Below are 25364 nucleotides of genomic sequence, written 5' to 3'. Positions count from 1 at the left end.
GTTGCTGCACGTCTCCCTATCTGTATCTGTCTATACTCTGCAGTGCAGGGGAGGAGGTTTCACCGCATGAAACCAGAAGGTACTGTGAGGGCACAAACCTCCGCCAACGCTGAACATTTTCTCTGACTTGCTGTTGCACAACTATACATCTCTCCTTTCGCTTGGGTTTTAAGTTGATGTCTTGACTCTGCAAACACGCTGAATAGTGTAATAAGTTTATTTATTCCTGCGCAACTGAAAAGATTTCTTCCATATGGTGTTGGTAGAGGACGGGACAAATTTCTGCTGTAGACATTTACATTTACAGAGCTTGATTAGCTTGTACTACATATCACAACCTCTTGACTTTGTACTACACTGTACATTTCTCAAAGACCTTTAGTAGAAAGCTAACACTTTGTGATATGTAGCACAACAAGCTAGCGAAGCACTGTAAACCACTGATGTATAAAGAGAACTGGATACAGCGTCGGAGGCGGGGCCCCATTCATTCCTATGAAAGTTGCTCAGTGGTGCATGAAGCCAAAAAAAAAAATCGACTTCCCAGTATAAAAGTACCCGGATCTTCTGCATTGTGCGGCCCATAGAGCTTGCACACTTTGAACAATTGCACAAATTGAATGGAGATAAAACAATTCAATTATGCGGCTCTTCTAGGCTTTTGAAATGTGATCGGACTGAACGGATTTAATTCTGATAGTGAGACAAGTCATTTTGTGGGGTGTGACAGAAAAATGTATCCCCTGATTTACAGACGTTTCTTTCACAATGTAAGTCTATGGGAAAAAGTCTTTTTGGGCCAGTGTGCATCACGTGACGTTGTAATTACACGGTTTGGCCACTATGTCAAATTTGCTTCAAACCCTGGCGCTCTTTATAGATCCATGCTGTAAACAGAACCGCATTCATGCACACGCTCAGTCACGTCTGCCTTACATGGAACTACTCTTTGGAGAATGAAAACGTGATTGCTATTATTACTCTTTGTAGCCATTTCTAAACAAACTAATGTGTCCATATACTATAGTGGTGAAGGAACATGTCATCCAGTGCAACGGTGAGGCTCACTGACGTTTTTAATAGTTTTTGGACAACAACGGAGGTTTACAGCACAGAGGAATAAAATATATCAGGCTTTGGATACACACACAATACTTGTAAGTAGGATCGGTTCATTGTTGGTTTGGCTTTGCACATGAGAGTTGTTGACTATAAGAGAAATATAGAGAATCACTATACATATCCTTTAACTTCTAGATATCTGCAGTGGTGTTTGAACTTCTACACAAATACTGGCAGGACTTGGTAAGAAGTCTCTGTGTCAGTTTGTGTTGTAGTTGTGACTCAAAATTGATCCTCCAATTGAAATTTCAAATCGGGTCCCTGACCAAAATGTGAATTAGTTCAGTTTTTTTGGAGATCCTGCTGAGTAAAGGATTCTAAAATTACATACTAAACAGCGATGGGAGCAAAATAGTCAAATTCATTTGAATTAATATGAGTTCATTGTAAAATAGTCATGATATAAATTGTTTTAAAATAACCTTCCAGAGCTCTCTGACACACTCAGCACATGTTGATTAAGAGGAAGAGCAAACGAACGGCAGTACATTAATGTGCTGGTTCAAACGTAGATAGCAGTTTGTCTGAACTAACTTGTACTTCTGACAGATTGCTGTCTAAAAAAAAAAGTTGATAATAACCACTGAGCAGAAAAACAATCGTCATGCTGGCACAGTAATCATGCATCAATCAGGCAAATGACTCAGACGTGTATGTGAGTGAAAAAAAAGAAAAGACAAATTAAACTGATTCATTTAGGGCTATTTGTGAATTCATGTTCATACACTATGTGGGAAAAGTTAAAAGTATAAATAAGAATCTTACAACAGAACCTACACAATAAACACATGAAATACATCACATTTAATTGAAACTGGCGTGTTTGTTGGCAATTTAAAATCACTTTAAGTGAAAATAAAGGCTTAGTAAAAAGTTAGCTCATCTTGTAATTTCAATAACTCAATATTGCCTTCATTAAAAAATGTACTGTACACCTGTGAGCAATTTAGTATGAATATCATAAGCTAAAACATGTGTTAATAAAACTATTCATTTTTGTTCTTCTTAAATGAGCACAAATATTACTTGCCATCACTTCAAGTGGTGGATAAAACGAACTTTAATGGAAATGACGCTCCTAAATCACCAGTTTTGGAAAGTGCCCTTCAAGAAAAACTATCTGGATGAGCTTTAATGAACAGTGTGTGTCCCTGGGTCAACTTTAATGAATGATGTGTTCCCAAATAAATTTTGACAACTATCTTGTTCTTGATGAAAATTGAGATTAACTCCCAAGATCACAGTGATGCAGGAGATCAAGCAGCGAGCTTTTATCCCCAAACACATGAATAACTGAGGACATATGCTATTTTTATTATCTTAATTACAAAGTCTATCATTATTTTGTTTAGAAAACTACAAGATTGGCTGTAAAAGCACCATTAACCTGCAGCAGATTTCAATGTCTTGACAGATTATATATATATATATATATATATATATATATATATATATATTTATGACTTGACTCTTTATAATCTTTATAATTAATAAAGATTATTAATATGCTGCATTAATTCCCCTTATGTGAGATTCACTTTAGATATTAAGTTGCGTACGTGCCTCAGTGAGCTCCACTTGGCTGTTAAAAAAAACATCTAATCCAATTGAAAGTTACTGCAAAGGTGCTCTCATTCTGCTCAATGTCTTATTACTTACAGCAAAACTTTCAAGGTTAAGAGTGAATGCCAGTAGATTGGCTGTGAAGTGCTACTTCATGAATGCAGGTGTCAAAAAACAGGTGGATCCAAGGACGAATCATTAGACCGGAGAAAGAGAGAGAAGTTAGACTTGTACTTTTGCTTTGTGATCAATAAGTCATAACCAAAAGGTACCAAGGCACACTGCTTTGCAAAAATTAAAAAGCCTCTAATAAGTGGGCTATGTGTTTCAACTCACAGTCTTTTTCAGGGCTTGTAAAAAACTAGTGAGAGCTCACAGATATACCAAGGCTGGTGTTAGCAGCTACCAGGCAATCAGAGTAGCAATGGATAATTGACACAGGTGCAGTCAAGAAAGTGTCCACCACCAGAGAAGTTGTTAGGCCCAGCGGGGGTGCTGAGCAAAACTCGGAGGACCAGCTGAGATTGTCACTAAAATGAGAATAGTTGGTCTTTAAAGGAGTCCACCTTAAGTGAGCCTGGGCTGTAGTTGTCACTAGCTTCAGGATGAACCCCCTTCAAGCAAGACATTCAGGCTTGGACTCGCAATGGCCCTTAACTTGAAGATCCAAAATGTTTCTCTTTGTAGCACTTTCTGTAGTTTACCTCCTCCCCTCCTCAGACATGTCTATGGCCTCTATATCTACTGCTTTGAGTGAGTCCGGGTTACATCCATGCTGCTGTTCATAATGCTTGGCCATGGGGTAGTTTTTCATTTCCTGTGCTCAGCGATTCTCTCTTTCAGTTTTCTTTTTGTTCTCTCCACATAAAAAACAGCCACATGGGCAGTGTAGGTGGTATACTAAATGAGTGGTGTTGCAGTTAATGAGTCCTTTTATAGCATAGGTTTTATTTCAGTGCATGTCCTTGAAGTTGTTCGTTTGTTTACATGGTGTCACAGTGATTACATCCACCACACTTGGAAAAAGCCTTGTGGTCCTTGATTGAGCAAAGTGCCCTTTATGTCTCCCGGATCAATTTGTCTCTTACAGTAGGTGCTCTTCTAAAACTGACAGCTGGTGCAGATAGGAACACATCTTTAAGAAGTGGATCACTTTCTATGATTTTCCAGTTATTTTTAAAGATTTGCTTTATTTCGTTTGCCCTAGTGTCTCCTGTGTCACAAAGTATAACTTATTTTCCTGATTCCTTTTGTTTCTGTTGCAGGAAATCCCGTCTTCTCAATTTCTTAGCTTTAGTATAGGCCTCGTTAATAGTATTTGTTTTGTAGCCTCTATTTAGAAACCGTATTTCCTTTGATTTAGCTTCACAATCTGGCTCTTGATCACAGATCCTCTTAAGATGTTGAAATTGTCTGTATGAGATGTTCTTTTTAAGTGTTGGGGATGAAATCTATCTGCCATACGTAATGTGTTTATAATATAGAGGTGTCCGTCATTGTGTTTCGTTATGGTATGGTCCAAAAAATCAATCTGTTTGAAGTCATACCGTAAACTCAGTTTCAGGTTGTCATTTGTAGTATTGAAATATCCATGAAAGAGGTCTTGTGGGCCTTCTTTGTGGTCTATGTTGGTATATAAGGAAGCAGGATGTAACCTCTATTAGCAAGTTTCTAAAAAAACTAAGATTATTGCAAAAGTATCTCTCTTCTTATTGCAGATAACCAACTTCAGTGAAGTACTGGAACCTATACTTAGGAATCATCTAAATTTTATTTAATATGGGTATTTTTCTATGTAATTATTTTTCTACATGCCTGTCTGTGAATATCTGATGCTACTGATTATTTATGATGGATTTGCTAACTATAAGTCTGGCAGCCCACCAGGCCTAAGTTGACCCCCCGTCAGACCTTAGCATCTGGGAATTTAAAAAAAAGAAAAAAAAAGAAAAGTATTTTAACATGTTTTCTTAACTAAAATGTGTTATAAAAGTAGCATAGCTCCTTTAAGGAACAGCTCAGTGCACAGCAAGTGCACGGTTGAGAGAGAGAGAGAAAGAAGGAGAGAGAGAGGGGGGGGGGAGCATGTGTGACGATGAGGCAGCTGCGACTGGGGCAGAGAGTATGAAGTTAGCAGTATAGCTGTGAACGGTGTAGAGTGTGTACACTTTAGGCTATTTGTTGGTGAATACGTGCTACAACTCCTCAAGACCCAAGCCAAGATCCTGTGTCTTGTTTGCCACCCAGTTGAAGTGAAGGTGGTTAGCATCGAAGCTAGTGACAACTTCAGCCCAGACTCACTTAAGGTGGACTCCTTTAAGGACCAACTATTCTCATTTTAGTGACAATCTCAGCCGGTCCTCCGAGTTTTGCTCAGCACCCCCGCCGGGCCTAACAACTTCTCTGGTGGTGGACACTTTCTTGACTGCACCTGTGTCAATTATCCATTGCTACTCTGATTGCCTGGTAGCTGCTAACACCAGCCTTGGTATATCTGTGAGCTGCTACTTGTTTTTACAAGCCCTGAAAAAGACTGTGAGTTGAAACACGTAGGCACTAAGCCCACTTATTAGAGGCTTTTTAATTTTTGCAAAGCAGTGGACCTTGGTATTTTTGGTTATGACTTATTAATCACAAAGCAAAGTACAAGTCTCACCTCTCTCTCTCTTTTTTTGGTCTCAAAACTTTCAAGGTTGTTGACTTCACAAAGGGAGAGGGGAAAAAAAAGAAGACAAAAGGCTATGTTGTGACACTGACAACGCTCCATCTCTGTTAATGAAATCACTGAATCCTGTCCAAGTGGCTGCTGTACCTGGAGAGTGGCCATGAACATCACTTCTCCCTCTGTCACTTTAACTCTCCTCCATTTCTTTTCTTTACTGTAGCCTTTATTCTCTGTCATCCCTCCTGCTCTCTTTCATCTCTCTGGAGGTCCAACTGATAGCAGCTCTTACTGAGACTGTAAGGGATTCAACTTGAGGGAAATTTTTGAGGCTGTAGTTTGTAATGTTGTTATGTCGGATTAAATGAAATATTAGTGTGCAAGTTTTTGCCGCTACGCATCCTCACACACACATCTACCTAAAACCTGCATTCATTTGTGGGCAGAACAACACTGACATAACAGTACCAGTTCAAAGTTTGGGAATGGGAAGGTGTGTCCAAACTTTTGATTGGTACTGTACTTACGTCATTGCTGTGTAACAAACATTTGCATGCGGCAACATTAGCATTCATTCGGAGTTGTGTTTTTGGCCACCTGACGGATGTAACTTCAATATTCACTCTCTTTCAGCTCTGTTTTGGTTTTCACCAACTCCTGAGAAAAAAATATCTGTCTCTTGTCACTTTAAACTGAAAACAAATGCCTGGAAACAATGTTGATGACAGCGGTAAAGTTGTGGCCATAAAAATAAAACAATGAGCTGAAAGAGGCCAAAACGCTTTGTAAATTTTGCTGCCGCCAGCCTATATAGGTTATAGTCTTTTTTATGGGTGATGTATGAACTTGCTGTTTGACAGCACAATTTTAATTTGGAGATTAAACAAGTTATTCACTCAAAAATCACATGAATACCAACTAAATACCCACCACCATCACTATAATTAAATTAGCAAGTGTTTCAGTTACTTGATATAGGGCTGGGTATCAAACCTCTATAGTATTTTGGCACCAACCAAAATGTGGTCAAAGCACTGAGCATTAATAAATGTCAAGTACTGAATGTCGGGTCAGCTTCGGAGTCAGACAGTTCCTGATTTAAATAATATTTGTTTTGGCAAAGTTCTTGTGTTGCTTCCTGTGTTCAGATATTTAACACTGAGAAATTTGATTTTGTTAAATGAAAAAAAGGTTTTGTAGAAAAGCATGTTCTTATTCCTCAAAGTAAGGCATTGAAAAAAAAAGAAACTCAGGTATCTCATATCAAGGCCAGAGTGTAGATTAGGTTAAATACATAGGAAATCAGTATATACTATACTAGAGTACATATGTTATATATAATTTATGGAGTACACATTGGATATCAGTCAATATTTGATTAAGTATTTAACTGATTTAATAATCAATTCTGGAGTAGATATGATGATTAATTTTCTCTACCGTGAATGACTTACTGTAATTGTAAAATGAAATATAAAACCTTGCATTAGTCTAGCCCTGTTTGCCCTTCTCCTCTCTTTTTACTTTCTTTTCACTTTCCTCCATCTCTCTCTCTCTCTCTCTTCATGACTTTCTAAGACACACTCACAACCTTTCCTCCTCCTCCTCCTCCTCTCTCACTTCCTCTTCCACTCTTCCTCTAGCTCTCTCTGTCACCCTCCCTCCTCCTTTTCCCTCTGCTCCTGTTGGATGTATTCGCTAATGGCATGCCGGCGTCATCGTCCTTGGGAGACAAGCCTTTTATTCCAGTAAGCCTTTTCCATTTCATTAGGCCAGAATTTATAGTGGCACATGCACACACACACACACACGCCCAGACACACACACACACACACAGACACACACACACGCCCAGACACACACTCGCGCACACACATACACACAGGGTATATTTATAGAGGGAGATGGCACCATAAAAGCGTCCATCAGTTTCCAGGGGGGAGCCTAATGTCTGTGACACCACTCTTATTTATGCAGGCAGGAGGGCTGGGGAAGACTATTAATGTAACACACACACACACACACACACACACTGACTGTAATAATGTCTTTGCATGGAATAAATAGATGCAAATAAACAATGCAAAAGACTTATAGAACCAAATACAAAAAGTATCATTCACAAAAAAGAAGAAAACGAAACAAAGACATGCAAAAACAGACACACACACACACACACACACACACACTTGTTGTCCTAGGTCACGTTTGTGGACATTACATAGATTTAAATTAATTTCCTGGAGACTTATCCTACTCCTAACCACTACTTGCCAAACTCTAACATTAACCACTGACCCAAAAATCAGCTTTTCCCAAATGGAGACATGGCTTTTGTCACCAACTGGACAAGCCATCCCCAGTTAACTGGTCTTTAGTCTGAAATTTGTCCCTGAAAGTAGCTTATGACAGATACACACATACACAAGACACAATTATACATGTGTGCATGTATGGTGCATATAAACAGGTTAAATGAAAATCAGACATCTAATGTTGTAAGTTATTGCTTTTATGTACTGATTTACTTGCATGTTGGGTCTACCTGCATGGAACTACTGTATTGTGTGTGTGTGTGTGTGTGTGTGTGTGTGTGTGTGTGTGTGTATATATATGAGCGTGTGTGTGACCTTGTAGTATTACCCCCATTAGTTTAGTAGGGTACATTAGTGCTAATTGAATTAAGGTAAGATGACATGACAGAGAGAGAATCTAAATGAACTGAGTTTGTCCATAGCCAAGCCTACTGGTATCTCAGCTCACACACACACACACACACCAAGCTGCATTTATTCATTAATTCTTTCAAAAAATGAAGACCTGCTTGGCACAGTAGAGTAAGAAGTCTTAGTTAAGCTGGATTTATACTTCTGCATTAAGGCGTAAAACTGTACCTATGGCAGTTATGTAAGTAGACTCAAGAACTGTGATTGGCTGTTCGTGTTTTCTCCTACAAGTTCCTGATGGCGGTTAGAGATTGATCAGAGTAAAGACGACATCACTTTTAGAAAAAAAGATTAAATTATCACATCTAGCAAAACCATTTCCACCGCAGACCTTCTGCTCACCATGACCCCCCCGCGACAAAAATGGGACGACTGCATGTAATAGTCCATATTCAGTTATGAAACAATGTTGACCTTCCTGCCATCGCTCGTATCACAAAGTGCATGAAAGAAAGTGAATACAGTTACTGTGGGGAATATAATTAAGGCTCATTAAGGTCCAATCGTTTATGATAAACCTGTTTATACATCCTGTTGCACTGATTATAATGAGGTAAAATACAACACTGAGTATAATCATAACCTTAACCCCCTCGCATCAAGTATTAATCCAAGTTTAGATTTATACTTGCAGGCAAAACTGAACTGAAGGCATACAATACAGTTTGTTGTGTTCTATATTTTATTAAAATCTAATGACGTGAGTTCTCTGCCTTCGAAACAATATTTTTCTTAGAAAGAAGAATCCGTGACTATCAAGTGCACAAGCAATCAATTTTTCATATTATATTGCTCATTATATGATGATTTAAGGGCTACATCACAAAATGTCCTTAATTTCTGATGAGTTTTTCTGCATGAATGATTATAAGAAACTAGAGCTGTGTTTCATGAAGGAAACCTTTTGTGACTGATTTATTTGTATAGTATGGTGCAGAGGACAAAGTTTTGTGTTTGCAATATTATGTAAGTAATTTTGTTTGTCTGTGTTTGACAAGTGTTTCACCACTGCAACTGTATTTTGGTGTCTTGTAATTCCATGTGGGCTGACCACTTTATGTACATGACAAATAAATAACTGTACAACTTTTTACAAAATGCTGACTTATGAGTAAATAGCAAATAGAGTCTTTAGTTTCAACAAGTTTAAACAAAGTCAGAATGTGTCGTACTGCCTTGGAAAGCAAGAGTGGTTGAAAATATTTCTGTCAAAATGAAGTGAAAGGATTTTATTAAAAGTTCACTTAATCTTCACACAGTTCACTGATGTTACAATTTTGATTTTAAGATGTTTGCGCTCGGCATGACTGTCTTCATTCGAGATCGCAGATACTGTTCGAAGCTATTTTCACTGCAGCCGTTTAGTTTTGTGTGTTGACATCATGATTTTGAATTATTATTAAAAACATCAACATTTGAGGACACCATCTTGGGTTTTGGGAAACAGCGACTGACATTTTTCACCATTTTCTGACATTTTCTTGACGAAACAACTAATCGATTAATCGAGAAAATACCGGACAGATGAATCGATAATGACAATGACATTAGTTGCAGCCCTACATACACAAGCGATGATAAAATAAAACCTGAGACGCAGCAGTCTACAAGGTCCGAATAATAATACACACTAGCTGCTGGAGGTGCTGATAAACTTACAGTATGTGTTTGTGGTTTATTTATTCCGTGACAAGAGAGACGCTCACCTCAATGACACGTGAATCAAAGTCTTCATAGGTTTCTGTGGAGAGAGAAGAGGGAAAGACAAGTTTAGATTAAAAAAAAAATAAGATGCTTTTACACACAACCACATTTGAGCACAGGCACACACACACACTGTCACTATAAACAGATTAAACCAGGCTCCTGCTAGCGTAACAAATACCCAGAAGCCCTTGCAGGAGCGTAACGAGTCGACACTTTTCATTGTCAGTGACCTCTGAAGGATGTTGCTCTTCCAACAGCAGCCTGTTCGCTTCTAACCAATTAACAACAAAGGAAAGCTGACTCAAAGGCTCCGAGGAGAAAATACACACACACACACACACACACACACACACACACACACACACACACACACACACTTCTCAGCTGGGACATTAGCCCACCATCTGTAAGAAACTAAACCTGATCAGAGACAAGCAACCTAGTTACAGCTCTGTGCACATCACGTTCACCGGGCCCCGTGAGTATTTGTGCCAGAGTGACAGCGACAGATAGAGTGTGTGTGTGAAACAAAAGTGTTTGTACATGTGGGAGCGAGAGTGCGAGTGTATTTCACGGTGTGAGAGAGCTTGTTAGCACAGGGACGAGAGAGAGAGAGGAAATATCAAGAGGAAATGAGAAAGCTGAGGGGGATTTGAGGAAGTGTTAATTTCGTTAACGAAAACTATGACTAAATATGTAAGTCAACGACCTTTTCTTTCCCCCCGTGACTAAAACGACACGATGACGAGACGGCACCGACGTCATTAAACACGAACTGTGACTATATCAACGTGCAATATTGCTGACGAAAAAAGACTAAAATGTAGTTCAAAAAATAAAAACTTTACCAAAAACTCTATTTATTTTAGTTGACAAAAAAGAGACAAAATATTTTAGGCTTTTTTTTTTCTAAATTACAATCCAAACATCCTGTTAATTGGATGCACCAGCACAATGAACAGTGAGAAGTACGTTAACTATTCTACAGAAAGCAAGTTAATAATGACAACAACAGGGTTCTGGAGAAAGAAGTGAGCTGATATTTGGGTCTGTTTTCATTACAACGAGGCTAAGAAAAAAAATGAATGCATTGCTTAATCAGAAGAGAAGCAATGTGGCCATAAAATAGCTGGTAAGAATACCACAAACCTGAAGAGACACATGAAAACTGAGGTAGGTGGTAACATTAGGTTATTTTTTTAAGCTATATTAAGCCAACTAGTATGGCGATGGTATTACATTATGTAGGATGTGTTTTATAGCCAAACCAAACTTGTTAAGCTAGGCTAGCAAACTGTTGTGAAGGAGCTGAAAATGAGGTCCAGTCTCTGGTATACACATAACATTAGATGGGCTAGTATCTCTCAACAACAGGACATTGCTAACATTAGATTTCTTTCATATATATTTTTCTACTGAGAAAAAGTAGAAGCCCAGCTAGCTTAGCTAGCTAACCTTTTCATTGTATGTTTTTGTAGGAAGCTAGTTTGTGTATCATTCTCAAAGCCCTAAAAACAGTTTTTGCAGCATGTAGTCTGCAGATCTAGCACCAAAATATATAAATTAACAAGCTAGCTAACTTTTATCAGTGCTTAAAAAAGACTAAAATGTCAACAGTTTTGATTGACTAAAACTACTAAATAGAGTTTTCTTCAACTAAGAAAAGACTAAAATGCCCAGACTTTTAGTCAACTAAAACTTGACAACCCCCCCCAAAAAAACAGGATGAGGTTGACTAAATATGATAAAAACTGACAAGGACATCTGACACAGGACTGAGACTAAATTAAAAAATAGCTGACAAAAGTAACACTAATGTGAGGCAAGTGAATAAGAGACTGAGTACAAGAAGACGGAGCAAGAAGCAAGAAAATGTGCTCTGCGAGTCCAGGAGAGCCTCGTCCCTCATCTGTCAGCACTTTGAGGTAAATGTGTTGAAATCAACTCTGACAGCAAAGGTTTAAACATGTAATAAGACTGGGAATAAGAGGCCGACAGCTCCATCAGAGAGTCAGCTGGAATTAACCAGCTGTGTTCTTCAGTGTTTGTAATGAAGGGTTGATTAGGCAGTAGAGAAAGTTTACAATACAAATTTCATATTATCAGATGTATCTGTTTATATGCCTACAAAATTATAGTATTCGTCCACATAACTGATAGAAAAAAATCTGAAACTGCTTTTAGATTTTCATGCAACGCTCAAACGTGTCCACTGAGACCGAGAAATTCATTCATTTCTACATACTTTTCTAGTTAAGTTTTGAGAATGGAGTGTTCAGCATTAGAAAAATTATAAAATTAAATTTACTCAAAAAATAATTTTGACTTGCCAAACACAGTTGTAACCAATATCAATAATGGTCCAAGGTCTGTTTTTCCTATTAAACCATAGTCAGAGATGCCAATTTTTGTTTCTGTCTGCAGTTTTGAAGTTGTGCTGAGTAATTATCTAATCAAGCTTAGCTCAAATACTTTCAGATTAAGTCCATGCAGTCATAAATTTCGGGGTGCATGCAGATGGTGTGCACTTGTGGATATGCGCATGCAAACCCTCGCAGCCGAACTAAAAACATAAATTGGCTTTCATTAGACAAAGCACAGCCAGGATAGCGTTCTCATACCCAGAGAGTAACAGAAAAAATATCTCACATAAGCTTATATATTCATGTTGAATAAAAACAAAAGAAGGGTGATATCATCCTCTGGGATGTGAGTGTTTGATTCAGGTCAGAATTAATACAGCCAAAAAAAGAGACGAGGAAGAGTAATGACAGAGAGGAGGGGATAGCAGAGGAAAGAGAAACAGAGACAGAGAGGGAAGGAAAGATGTAGAACAGAGAGAAAGACATTGCCGGGGATAGTGACAGAAAAAGAACAAAGGAAAGACTGAGCAGGAAAAAAAAATGAAAACCATAGAGACACAGAGAGAGAAAGATGTCTTTCTAAATTCGGAAATTGTCCCACTTGACACTTTGGTCGAATCCTCATCTTCATCAGTCCTAATGGGCGCCCATACTGGCCTGTCGCTCTCTTTCTCTCACACACAATCACTCAGAGCAGCCTACACCCCTTATTATTCCTCTATTGCTTCATCCATCTCTTCTTTTTTCTCCATCACTACAGAGACATCATTGTGCTGGAGCTGATGTACTGTAGACCACAAAAATCTAACTATGAATCAGGGGCGTGGAGATCTGATGTGGTGACCACGAGAACTGTGATTGGTTGATGGACATTAATATGGATTGTTGATATCAAAGACAACACGGAGGAAGTGAAAGAAGGATTCAGTAATCTTCTCCTTGTCAGTAACATTAGACAGATGTACATATTGTGATCTAGTGAAGCCATTTTTTTTGTAAACTTTCTTCTCGACATCATGATTGCCGCCTTCTATCTCAACGTGAAGTGAATCATATGTTGCACAGATTGTAAAGCCCTTTGAGGCAAATGTGTGATTTCAGTCAATAGAAATAAAACTGACAGTTTACACATTTGCAAAAGTTAATCTACTACAGCACAGATTTAACACCTCAATGGAAAATTTTGCTAAACTGTCACAAAAACACACACAAAAGCTTTGCAACGTTAATATGTCCTAACATTGGTGTGAGTGTGAAAGTTACCTCCGTTGGGTCCAGGATCAGGGGGGCCCAAGCTGATGCCCCCCCAGGAGTTTCCCGTCCATCCTCTCTCCCTCTTCACCTTCATCTTCCTCCTCCTCTCCCATTCGTCCCTCTGACGCACTGCGGGAGAGACACGATATAACCGTCACACTGAAGCCCGGAGGAACATTCGGAGGCCGCAGCGGACTCAAATATCAAATGTGCTATTTGTCATTGTCAAATTAACTGTGTAATTACTGTTAACAAATTAGATCACCGTGGAGACACATCGGCAGCCTCCGTGTCAACAGTGTTACCACATGTACTTCTGATTCAAAAAACTGAGAGCTCATTTCCTATGCTGTTACTTCCTGCTAGCTCTTGAAAAGTTTGTTTTCCAGTAGACTGATTTCTCTTTGGCTTTGCTAAAAAAAGGTCGTTGTGCAAAAAAACAAAGTGCAAAATACATCAGAGATCTTTTTATCATCTACTTTTGCTAAAAACTGACAACTTTTGTTCTGTTTGCTCTGAAAAAACGGCAGCATCTTCTTGGTTTTTTTAAGGCAATTCAGCAGTTTTCCTCCCAATCCGACTCCAGTGGCTTCCAATAGAAAATGGAACGACAATTCATGACATCAGCGATATAATTTGATCACAGTAACTTGTGTTCCTTAATTCATACAGATTTTGTGGTGGTAAATGTCTTCGTATGAGATCGGTGTGTTTGTGTGTACCTAGTTCAGCTTGCACCTCCTGCTGCTCGCCTTCGCCTCTCCGACTCATGGTCTGCAGAGTCCCGTCCTTTAGCACTGGAGTGTTCAGACCAGGCCACAGAAAACCACCACGACCTGGGCGGCAGAGACGCAGAGAGAGAGAACAGAAAGAAACGACACATAGTAGGTCAATTCAGATAGAGACAGACGGACTTCAAGGGTGCAAAAAAATAAAAGCGAACAGTAGTGACAGTGTTGGCTACAGGTCTGATTGAACAGCCTCCTACATGCAAAATCCACAGTCAAAACCTCCCCACAGGGAAAATAGTTAAGACTTTTGTGAATTACATTTAAGACTTTTTAATACCTTCTATGTGTTTTTTGAGGCTTTTTACAACTTTTCAAGACCTGCAGACACTCTGTTTTTTCAAATCTCTATTTCTTATCCTTGAGATGGACAGCTAAGAGTGGAATAACATAAAATATACTTCCCATTTAAATAACACTGTAACAAAATCAACAAAGGCGATGCATAAATACATAATCTACCACAGATGTATATATAGTTGTGGGTGTCTGCAGGTTTCAGGGAGTTATCTGCCATCTGGTCTGATTTTTTTGCTAAAAAGCTCCTGTGTCTGTCTTGAAAATCTCAGCTGGCAGCCGTCATATTATTACTTTGAACTGAGCTTCATGTTTGGTTTTCAGATGTTTTAAGAATCACATTTAAAACTTTTTAAAAACTATTTAGACATTTTCGATAATTGCACAGGTGGATTCCACTGCAGACAGATGAGTGGGGATGGTGAGAGATAAATTAGCGACAAAACAGTGTGTCACAGAGATGGAGAGTGAATGAAGACGGATAGATCCACTTAAAAGAAAAGTGAATAAAACAACGAAAAAGAGAAAAAAAAAAGCAGCAGGCAGAGACAGTGAAGGGTAATTCCTCTACCTACTAGAGCAGTGTAATAAATAAATCAGCTCTTACTAATGAATATTCTAGTGCGAGTGTGTCGTGTCCATCAGCTGCCTATTAACATTAGTTAGACAGAGCAGTGTCGACCTCTGACAGCAAAAGAGGAGAAATTTCGGGACTTCTGGTAAGAGATGAGATGAAGAAAACACCTACAGACGATTTTACAGATGGCTGATCTGAAAAAGGGGCTTTTAAAGACATGATGGCATCATTTGTTTTTCTCTAAGTGCAGGGAAGTCATGACAAACATCTGTCACATGATGTCTCACCTTCTCCGATGTTCTGTCCTCGGTTCAGGTCTCTCCTCAGTTTGCGTTTGGTTCTCTTCCCTCTGCCCTTCCTGGCTCCGGCCCCCGACTCCGCCAACACTCCTTTCCATAACTCCTCAGCTGTCACTGTAAACACACACACACACACACACACACATATGCACAAACATAAACATGACAGCTCTGACAATCTGGTAAAAGTTTGTCTTTTCTCCTTATTGTCTGTGTAAGAAGAGAAAATAAAGAGAAAAAGACGTCATTGGACCCAAAAACTACAGAAAAAATGAAGTCAAACTGCACTGATTCACGTAGATCTTGTCAAGTAGAAGTGCAGATTCAGAACTTGATGTGGCGTCTCCGTTTTCTCACCTGCTACACCTGCACAGCAGTGAGTCTAGCTCTAGTTTAGCATATCAAATTGTTTTATAGCAAAATTTTGTATCAGCAATTTCACGTAGAAAACTTAATTTAGGATTCCCATAAAGGCCAGCTTGTCTGTGAATGTATGGCCTCCGGGGGATGTAAAGGCGAGGAATTAAGATGTCTAAGAAGTGACATATGGGATCGCCTGGGGGACTGTAATTAAAATACAATAAACTCATAGTGTTTGCAAAGACCTGGCATCTATAGAGAATGTACTGGACCTGCAGTATATCCTCAGATTAACACCCATCTGAAAACTCTGGAGCATAAAAGTAGAATAACACGGCCAAAAACTCCCCTGAGAAATAAATATTAAATGGAGAGATTTCATCCCAGAGACAGAGTCAGTGGAGCACGATGGGTTGTTGGTGTCTGACGGTGTATTCCTGTGATCACAATGCAAACTGTGAGTGAGACATGCTGACAGACACAAAACACTTAATTGGTGGAGACATGCTGAGGCAGTGACTGAGAATGAAAAGATAAAGAAAAAAGAGGAGTCAGGGAGCTGCTGAGCATCGTGAGCGAGGTAGAGAGCAGACTGAGAGAGAGATAAAAGATAAATAGAGAGAGAGAGAGAGAGAGAGAGAGATGTTTTGACAGCTCTGTATGTGCCCATTTAAAATACTGTCATCACGCTGACACGCTGTCCAAACAAGCTCTGCTGACATGCACCTGCATGGAAAAATGACTGATCATACACTACATGGCCAAAAGTATGTGGACACCCAGACATGACACCCATATGTGATTGTTGATTGGCCGCTGATGTTGGGCGATAAGACCTGGTTCACAGTTCATCCTAAAGGTGAGGGGCGGGGTTTAGATCAGAGCTCTGTACAGGCCACTGAAGCTCTTCTACACCAAACTCAGAAAACCATTTCTTTATAGACTTGAGGAATTGTCGATTTGAAACAAAACAGTGTTTTCCTAAAACTGCTGGCACAAAGCTGAAAGCAAACTAGAGCTGCAAAAATAAATCGATTAGTTGATTGACAGACTAAATAGATGAACTGTTTTAAAGAAAAAACAACACAATGCTCTGGTTCCAGCTTCTTAAATGGGAATATTTTCTGGTTTCTTTGAGTCCTCTATGATAAAAAACTGAACATCTTTCGGTTGTTGACTGTTGGTCGACAAAACAAGACATTTCAGGTTGAATTTTGGGCTTTAGAAAATGGTGATCGACATTTTTCACCATTTTTCTGTAATTTTTAGCTAAAATATCTTTGTATGCTGTAGCAACAAAGAGGAACCGATTTCCTATGATTTTACACACCAAAGTTTGTGTACAGGTCTTGTGAAAAAAGGTGTATATTGCCTTTTGTTGTTCCGCGTGGAGCTGGGTGCAGTCTGATAAGGTTGGGGCTGGAGAGTACAAGTTTGAAAATTAAAGCTCAAAAAAAACCCAAAGCTCTGACCTAACTGTCAGCAGTCGAGTTGCATTCTGGGTAATGTAGGTGCCAAATTTAATAAGGAAGAAGAATGTGTGGAACAAAAAAAAAAACACATCCATTTTGTTTTTTTTAAACTGTCCCAAACATACATACCGTACAAATTTCGATCATTACACCCAATATAGGAAAGCAATGCTAAATCTTTTAAGATCTCCCTTCAGCAAAGCAAAGGAGCTGAGCCCGAACCATATAAAACAGCTCCAGAACAAAAGCACATAAAAGTGAGAGGACATGAGTGTCCATATACTTTTAACTATATAGTGTATTTATTTATTGTCTGTAAAAGCAAAGACAAAGAGCGAGAGTGAACCAACAGCATCTGTGACACTAATCATTAAGGTTTAAAGAGGAATTTTACAGCAGCTGAAAATGTTGTTTTTGCTGACCTCTGGTAGTTTAACTTCTCATCTTGCTGCAGTGATGTAGAAGTGTACTGCAGTGTCTGTTAGTACACCATGACATCACTGCTGAGTGTGATTAAAGGTGCAACAGAGCACAAATTCGCCCAAAACTAACCATACATGTCAAAACATTTTGATACTAAAAATCAGAAATGCTGTTTATTTGTTCTTTATGTAAGAATAAACTGAGCTGCTGCTGAGACATTTATACTATTTTATGCATGTTTAAAACCCACAAAACATCAACAGAACTGTTTTGGTAGCAACAACAAAACAATACATCTCTCATTTGACCAAAACTTGTAGGTGCACTTATAAAACAAAGCATGCATAAAAGGATATTAAGTGGCTTCTGTCTGTGACTGATAAATACAGGGACAGATGGCTTCAGAAATAATCTTTTCTTATACTTACACTTGTTGAAGAAGCTGCCATGTCTGGTTTGCTGCCATGCTGTTGCAGGGACCAGCGGAAGTGCTGGGTTTCTTTGGAGAGAGGTAGCAGAGGCTCGACTGGTCCACTGGGACGCCTGAACTGCTCCCCCTACAGTGCGCAGTGGTGCTGCACCTGAATGAAGGAGACATCCACCAAAGCAAAGCAGATGTATGAATTATCTGTGTAACATCGAGCAAGTTAAACATACAAAGACACAGCTGCTAAAACACACAAAACACATGAAGACAACAGCGAACATCTGGCTAGACCTCCAGGTAAGGTAAAACTGTTACATCACGAGGATACTGACTTTTCATTAAAAATACAAAAGTCATCATCAATCAACATCAGCCTCATCTCAGGTTCCACTCATGGTTTCCACAATTTTCAACCCTGTAATAAAGTGCTTTCCAAACTTTTTGGCTTGTGATCCCTTAAAACAAAGTAATGTCTACATGTGACCAGTGGTGGAAGAAGTAGAGGTCGGGCCCCTCCAAAGGGTCACCATATAAATTTGAGGGGTCGTAAGATGATTAATGGGAGAGGAAAGAAGAAAAAACAAAGTTCTGATACACAAATCTGTTCTCAGTTTTTGGACTTTTTCTCTAATCTTTGATCTTTAGTGAAATGTTGGCTCATTTGAACATTTATTGAATTGAAACCATGTGAGAAGTTTAGAGGGAAAAATCACTATTTGGTGGAGCTGTTAACAACTCATACACATCTGAAATGTGACCTCGACTACACACTGCTTTTTGTAAGACGTCAAAAGCCAAAAAGGTTGGAAACCACTGGTTTCATCTTTAACAATGTGTTGTATTTTAAAAGCTTGTTATATTATCCATTGTGTCAAGAGTAGAAAGCACGATATTTCCCTCTGAAATGTAGTAGAGTGGAACTATAAAGTAGCATCAAATGAAAATACTCAAGTAAAGTACAAGTACCAAAAAACTGTGCTTAAATAAAGTACTTGCATATACATTACGTACTTAATTACTTTCCATTTGTGACCCATTGCGAGCGGTTGTGTGTAACTATGAGTTGCCCTGTTGTATTGAATATGCTCTTAATACGGTCTTTAAAAATAATATAATTTGTGTAATATACATTATTTATTCAGATCCTCTGTCTTGTTGATAATCCTGCTGCCCCTCAGTTTAATAACCATGCTGTCGTATCTCACAGTAGAAAGCAGTAAAAGTTGAGATTTTCCCGAAGTACAGTAATGTTCCGGTTGATAGTATGCAAGCCGAACTAAAGTGTGAACCCAAATAGTACAGAAATAGTCTTTAGTTATTTCCTCACACGCGTATATATTTAATAATATGCAGGATAACATTTAATTGAATAAATTTTATATAATGTTTGGTGGGAGAAATACACAGACGCATCACTTCAAGGCTACTTCAGGGTCATTTTCCATTTACAATAAACCAGCATCGTGTTAATCACCAATACTAACATTTCCATGATTTAAATGAAATGTTTTTATTTATCTGCATGTATTAAAAACACGTGACTGTACTGTAATTAAATGTGTTGTCCAGACATGACAGAAATGACAGGCTTGTCCCGGGTCAATAAACAGAACTGACCGCGACCGAAAAGCCACATTTCCAAACATAAACACAGCAGATATAATCCAATATAAACACTGGACTCCTTTAATTAAGCCGAGGAAGATAAGAAAGAGAAATAATTCACCTCTGACTGTGATGCGGAGGGCACAGCACAACCTGACGGACGCCGCCATGTTGGGATCCTGACTGAGAGGGGTCCTTGCGAGGACAACAAGGCGTCTGACGTCTGCCTGTTTAAAAACCGGAAAATAAAAATTGTCACGATTTATTGGTGATTCTATCTGACCTCACTTTTTATTACTTTGCAAATGTATTGTTTGGACTCACTGTGAGCTTTACAAGATATTTATTTAACTGTTTTTGTTTGTTTGTTTGTTTTGTTATATTTTTTTTTTTTTCTGTATTACAAACTTTAGTACCCCTGGCATGGGCAAGAAAAAACTGTATATCTGGGTAGTAGTAGTAGCAGTAGAAGTGTTTTGTGCAGTTTGTCCAACTTTTTTTTTGTTTGTTTTTTAATTAATTTATTCCCTGAGATGAATTGAGTTGGTGGGATATACAGTAGGCTCTATTATGCACAATTTTGTCATGTAGAACTTTCAATTGTTGGGGATGTTTGTGCAACTTCTACTTCTACTTCTTGTGTTATATAATCATACTATCACACTAAAGGCTTAAAACTAAAGGCTTACACCTTGACAATATAAATAATATATTTTATATATACAATAAATCGTAATAAACTTAGTTTATTTTTCTAAATAAAATTGCATGATGCTAACCCATTTGGGGCCACATGGACACGGTTGCTGAGTTGAGTCATTTAATGATAAAGGATTTAAAGTATAGTAATTATGTGACATTAAAAATACAATACAGCAAATATCCTTCCTCTTTCCATCCTCCTCTGCTAATTTTCTCATCTTCCTCCAACATCATTAATTTTTCTCCCTCTCATTCTCATTTCCTGTTTAACAATACATAACATCACCTCCTGTTTCTCACTAAAACAGTGGTGCTGTTACTGCAGGCTCTGTCTTAGGATAAAGATCAGTGACACACAAATACACGCAAACACACACACACACACAGACACACACATACACTCACTATTTCTTTTTCTTTACTTTTCTTTGTCCTAAAGTATCTTTATGTTCAGGATTTCTTCGAATATATGTCTGTGTGTTAATACATGTAATGCATATCTTAATAGAAAGTGCTTACATTTGTATGCAGTATGTTGTGTATACCTGCATGTATTGAATGATACTTAAATAAGTAATTTGTTTTGCTCTGTGTATTCTGAATATTTTTGCAGGCATGTCATTTTCAGGACCAGATTAACACACAAGGGGTCCTCAGGGCAAAAACAAGCTCCTGCTTCGGAGGCTACATAAACAAACAATAGGGTAAGATTTCACTTCTTTTTCTTGTACTTTTTCCAAATGTTAACTTCTCAGTTAATATAATAGCAGTATATACAGTTGACAGAAAATCACAAATAGCATGTTATGGCCCCTTTAAATCTAATTAGTCAATAATGCAAGCGTTGCCCTGAGGCTCCTCTCATTTCAGTATTGTAATTTAGTGATGAAGTTTGTGGTCTAGTTTACAAATTAAATTACCACAAATTAATTGCCTTAAGGTGAATCTGGAGTCTTTGAGGCCCCTGATAGTCTGGGGACCGGGGGCAGTTAGCTGCTTGGACCAAGTATTAATCCAGCCTTGTTGTTTATGACAGAATAAATCAAAGTAAACAATTCCTTTATTCTCTTTGAATGCCTTCATTTCTGTATTTATGTTTAAATAGCCCGACAAATGTGTGTGTCTAAAAAGAGCAACAGAGAGTTGTGACACTTGAACATACAAACATGTAATTTGTATGTTCACACATGGATGTGGTGAGTTCCTGCACAGTGCGCTCACACTCACACAGCTGTCTCTTTGCGTGTGCAGCAGACCACCAATCAGCACCTCCAGCCTTCGGACATGATTGCCATGCAGCAGAGTGGCTGATAATTATCCACTGTATGTCTCTCAATTTCACCTTATTCAAGATCATTTCCTCAACATTTTAGCCATTTTCCCCCGATATATTGGGGATCTGCAATCAAAGAGCCGCTGAAGAAAGGACAGCTGCCCAGCTGTGTGACAGCAGGAGGTGGGAGTTGCTGTTGAAAGAATCAATGCATTTCATACAGTAAATTTTCTCCCAAATAATTGCCCCATAATGACAGCTTCATCCATGGTTTTATGTAAAGGAATGAGTCACTCTTCTTGGCTTTGTGCAGTAGCGCGCGGAGGAGTGAAGAGATGGAAAATATTTTAAAGAGAGTTAAACACAGTGTTGCTGGAGTTTAGTGTAAGTCAAGTCAAAGTAAGAGAAGCTTGTCTAGAAAATACAGATGTGTGTTTCATTAAGGAAATGTCGGTGATGCAGGTTGGTTTCTGCCACTGTTGAGTGGGGTGTTTCAAGCCAGAGGGGTCAGCTGTTTGTTTGGAGTATTAGATTGATTGAGATTATATAGAGATGTAAAGTTGGAGGATTTATTGTGGATGTCCAGAGTCCTGTATAAGACAATTCTGTGTGTATATAATCAGTCTTAGGTGACTGGCAGTTGGAGCACTTCCAAGACTTGGATAGACATAAATCACCAGTGCAGAGGATGAGCAACAGTGTCAGAAAGTACCTGGTTCTTTGATAAAAAGTCAAAAGTACAAACTTGTGTCTACAGCCATACAAATCTCTGGGAGGCTGTAAGGTGTGTTCAGACATCAAAGCTAATTTTCCCCTCGCATCATTCGTGTCTGTTGCGCTGGAACATTTGTGTTTATTCACCCCAAACAGCCAATGCACCAACTGTCGTCAGTGCACAGGTGTTATCCACTTAATTGATTTATTGTAAAATGTAGGTTAAATGTTGACCCTCTTTGTTGCTTCTGTTATCACACAGATGAAATGATAACTCATCTTTTTTGGAACTGTACCTTTAGTCAGACTTCTTGGTATGACCTTACTTTTTTTGGCCTCTTGTCTCTCTCTTTCCTCTCGTCGATCCACGTATATGAGGCAGATTCATAAAGTTCCAGGATACATGCAAATTTTCCACTTAAGTTGAAACATTTTGAACTGGCACAGATATCTTTTTATTGAATTGTGCCACCTCTAAAGTTCACTTTGCGTTCTGTCTGAACATACCATTAGGCACTGAGAACAAAATGAAAGCATCAGAATGCTAACATGCCGATGTTTAGCAGGTATAATGTTTTCCATCAAAGTTTAGGATGCTAGCATGCTGACTATATCCAAAAGCATTGTTGAGGACATTTTGTTTCTCATTCAAAACACTTCCTTAGTTCTGACTGGCGGGGAGTCCCAGTTATTTAACCTCTCTAGGGTTGTTTACACCTTCATTGTCAACAGGAATGAAAGGTGAAACATCTTTAAGAATCTACAACAAGTCCAGTTGCTCCTGACTCAACGCTTTTGGATAAACCATGATGTAGATGACATATATGCTATGTCTTCCCAGATATTTCGCATGCTAACATTTACTAATTAAAACTCAGTAGAGAAGAGGCTGATGGGAATGTCTAGTTTTGTTGGGAACAATCTTCTGGAAATCAGTAACATAGTTGTTGAGATATTTTGTTGGATAAATGAAAGTTTTGACCTGCTGGTGGCACTAGATGGAACTTCATGGGATCCACAAAGTCATTATCTTCTGGGGACCATGAATGTCTGTACAAAATTTCATAACAATCCATCCGATAGATGTTGAGATATTTCAGTCTGGTCCCCAGTGTTGCACTGACCAACACTGCATTTCCTGTTTGTTCGTTACATCTACATAAAAATATGAAACACTTAGATGTCGGCACAGTTTTAGATAAATAGATTCAAATTAAAAATGGCAACAAAAAAGCCATTGCTTTTGTGATACACTGAAGGAGCAAGACAAACATACTGTAGAGAGACTGAGAGAAGAAAATGTAACATAATGCAACACATTAGAAATATGCCAATCTACTCAAATAGTTTTGAAAAAAGCTTTTTAAATGAAGCTCTGACTCAGCTGACCTGAGGAGGAGGCTGCTCCATAATGCGGGAGCTAAAACTGTAAAAGCACAGCTTTCCTTTGAGCCTTGATGGCAGAACATTTAACAGCTGTTGGTGAGCAGATCTGAGAAGTATATGGAGGTGAAAGATCAGAGTGTGAGTGCGAATGGGAATGAAAGATAGAGATAGAAATGATGGAGTTTACAATGATAAAAGGACATAGTTTTGTCATTTAATTTTTAAGCGGTAATTCTTAAATTACTCATTTTGATCTTATTTCAGTCTTTGTTGCTAAGTTCTCATACTTGTAGTGTTTTACTGCTTTTTCCAGAGATCAAAAAAGGTTGATCTGGATGAGTTTCTTTGTGTTTTCAACCATGTAGGCTACTGCTGCACATGCTACTTTCACAATTTGTAGCCCTAAAACCTGGAGGGATTTGAAAAGTAGGCTACTCGCTCGATTTCCATTGCTTTCGCAGAAAACAAGTCTTAAAATTTGTAAATCACATCAATTGATATGCAAAGAACATATTTTGAAGCAGTGTGTTGATTTGTGGGGATAATGTTGAACAGAAACTCTGATTATCTGTCTTTCTTGCATACAGGTCTTACTTTACTTTAATCATGCATAAATTCCAATGGAAATTGCTTGCGAACAATAACAAAACAAACAAACAAATAACATAGAAACCCTGAAATAATTCACGCTGCAAAAACACATAATCTCTAAACTGCTGTACTGAACAGATGAGACATGTAAACGGTATGTTTTCCTGTGTGGGAAAGAAAACAAAAAGAGAAAAAGAAAAGAAAAAAACAACCCCAAAAAGAAACAGTAAAATACTTATTGAACTCAATACAGTTTAAAGAGCTGTTAAATCAACCACAGAGCAGGAAAACAGACATGTTTTTGCATAAAAGTTTGATGGTAGACACAAAGGCGTAGATTTGATTTGAATAGAGACATAAATGTGGGGTGGAATACATCAAGGATGAATGAGGGAAAGTAATAATAACTTTGCTTCATGCATTGAAACATAACTATATAGCAAAAACCACAACAAACACAATTATACATAGCAAGATAACATTCTTTATCTCTTTCTTTTTATGACACACATTACACACAAGGAGCTCACACACACAAACATCATTTCAAAAGTTTAACTGACACAAGATGTCTCCTACTTCACTTAAAATTCATTCTCATGTGCATTGAAGGTTTCAAGTTTCCACATATCACTCTTGTGTAAGTTGAATACTGGACCATGATTGGCTCTGAACCAGTTGTGATGTTACAAATCCTGCTCATAGGCCCACCCCTTAAAGTCAGGTTTTTGATGAGCACAGAGAAACTTTCTTCAGCAGCTGAATGTGAGAACAACATACATCATTCTGCACAGTGATGCTCAAACATCCAACTGAAGCAACAAGGAGAAAAACACATTTATGAGTGGAGGGGGACTTCAAGGCCAATACACACCATATCATTATAGTTGAGTTTATACAACGCAACACATCATTTTTGGCCCTGGAGACTGACATACAACACCTTTACTACATCCCAGCCACTCATTCTGGTTAAATCTTTCATTAAATACTGCCTGAAACTGTAACTCAAATGACTAGCTTTCCTGAAAAATAGTAGAGACATATATCCCA

At 38.4% G+C, this 25364-nt stretch overlaps 1 protein-coding gene across 1 annotated transcript in view; it reads right to left on the bottom strand.

The window, feature by feature from the left end:
* mrps5 (mitochondrial ribosomal protein S5) overlaps positions 1-19865 on the bottom strand; it is a 31913-nt gene extending 12048 nt beyond the window's left edge. The window contains exons 1-6 of the mRNA XM_042434396.1: positions 19767-19865; positions 18042-18194; positions 15347-15472; positions 14120-14233; positions 13407-13526; positions 9780-9814 (exon numbers count right to left, since the gene is read on the bottom strand). Coding sequence (XP_042290330.1) covers positions 9780-9814; positions 13407-13526; positions 14120-14233; positions 15347-15472; positions 18042-18194; positions 19767-19815 — 597 coding nt within the window. The 5' untranslated portion in view covers positions 19816-19865. The remainder of the gene's footprint in view (positions 1-9779; positions 9815-13406; positions 13527-14119; positions 14234-15346; positions 15473-18041; positions 18195-19766) is intronic.
* Positions 19866-25364: the final 5499 nt, after the last annotated feature.

The sequence above is a fragment of the Thunnus maccoyii genome, chromosome 14 (assembly GCF_910596095.1).
Source record: "Thunnus maccoyii chromosome 14, fThuMac1.1, whole genome shotgun sequence".
Taxonomy (NCBI): Eukaryota; Metazoa; Chordata; class Actinopteri; order Scombriformes; family Scombridae; genus Thunnus; species Thunnus maccoyii.
This window is presented reverse-complemented; position numbering and strand designations above follow the sequence as displayed.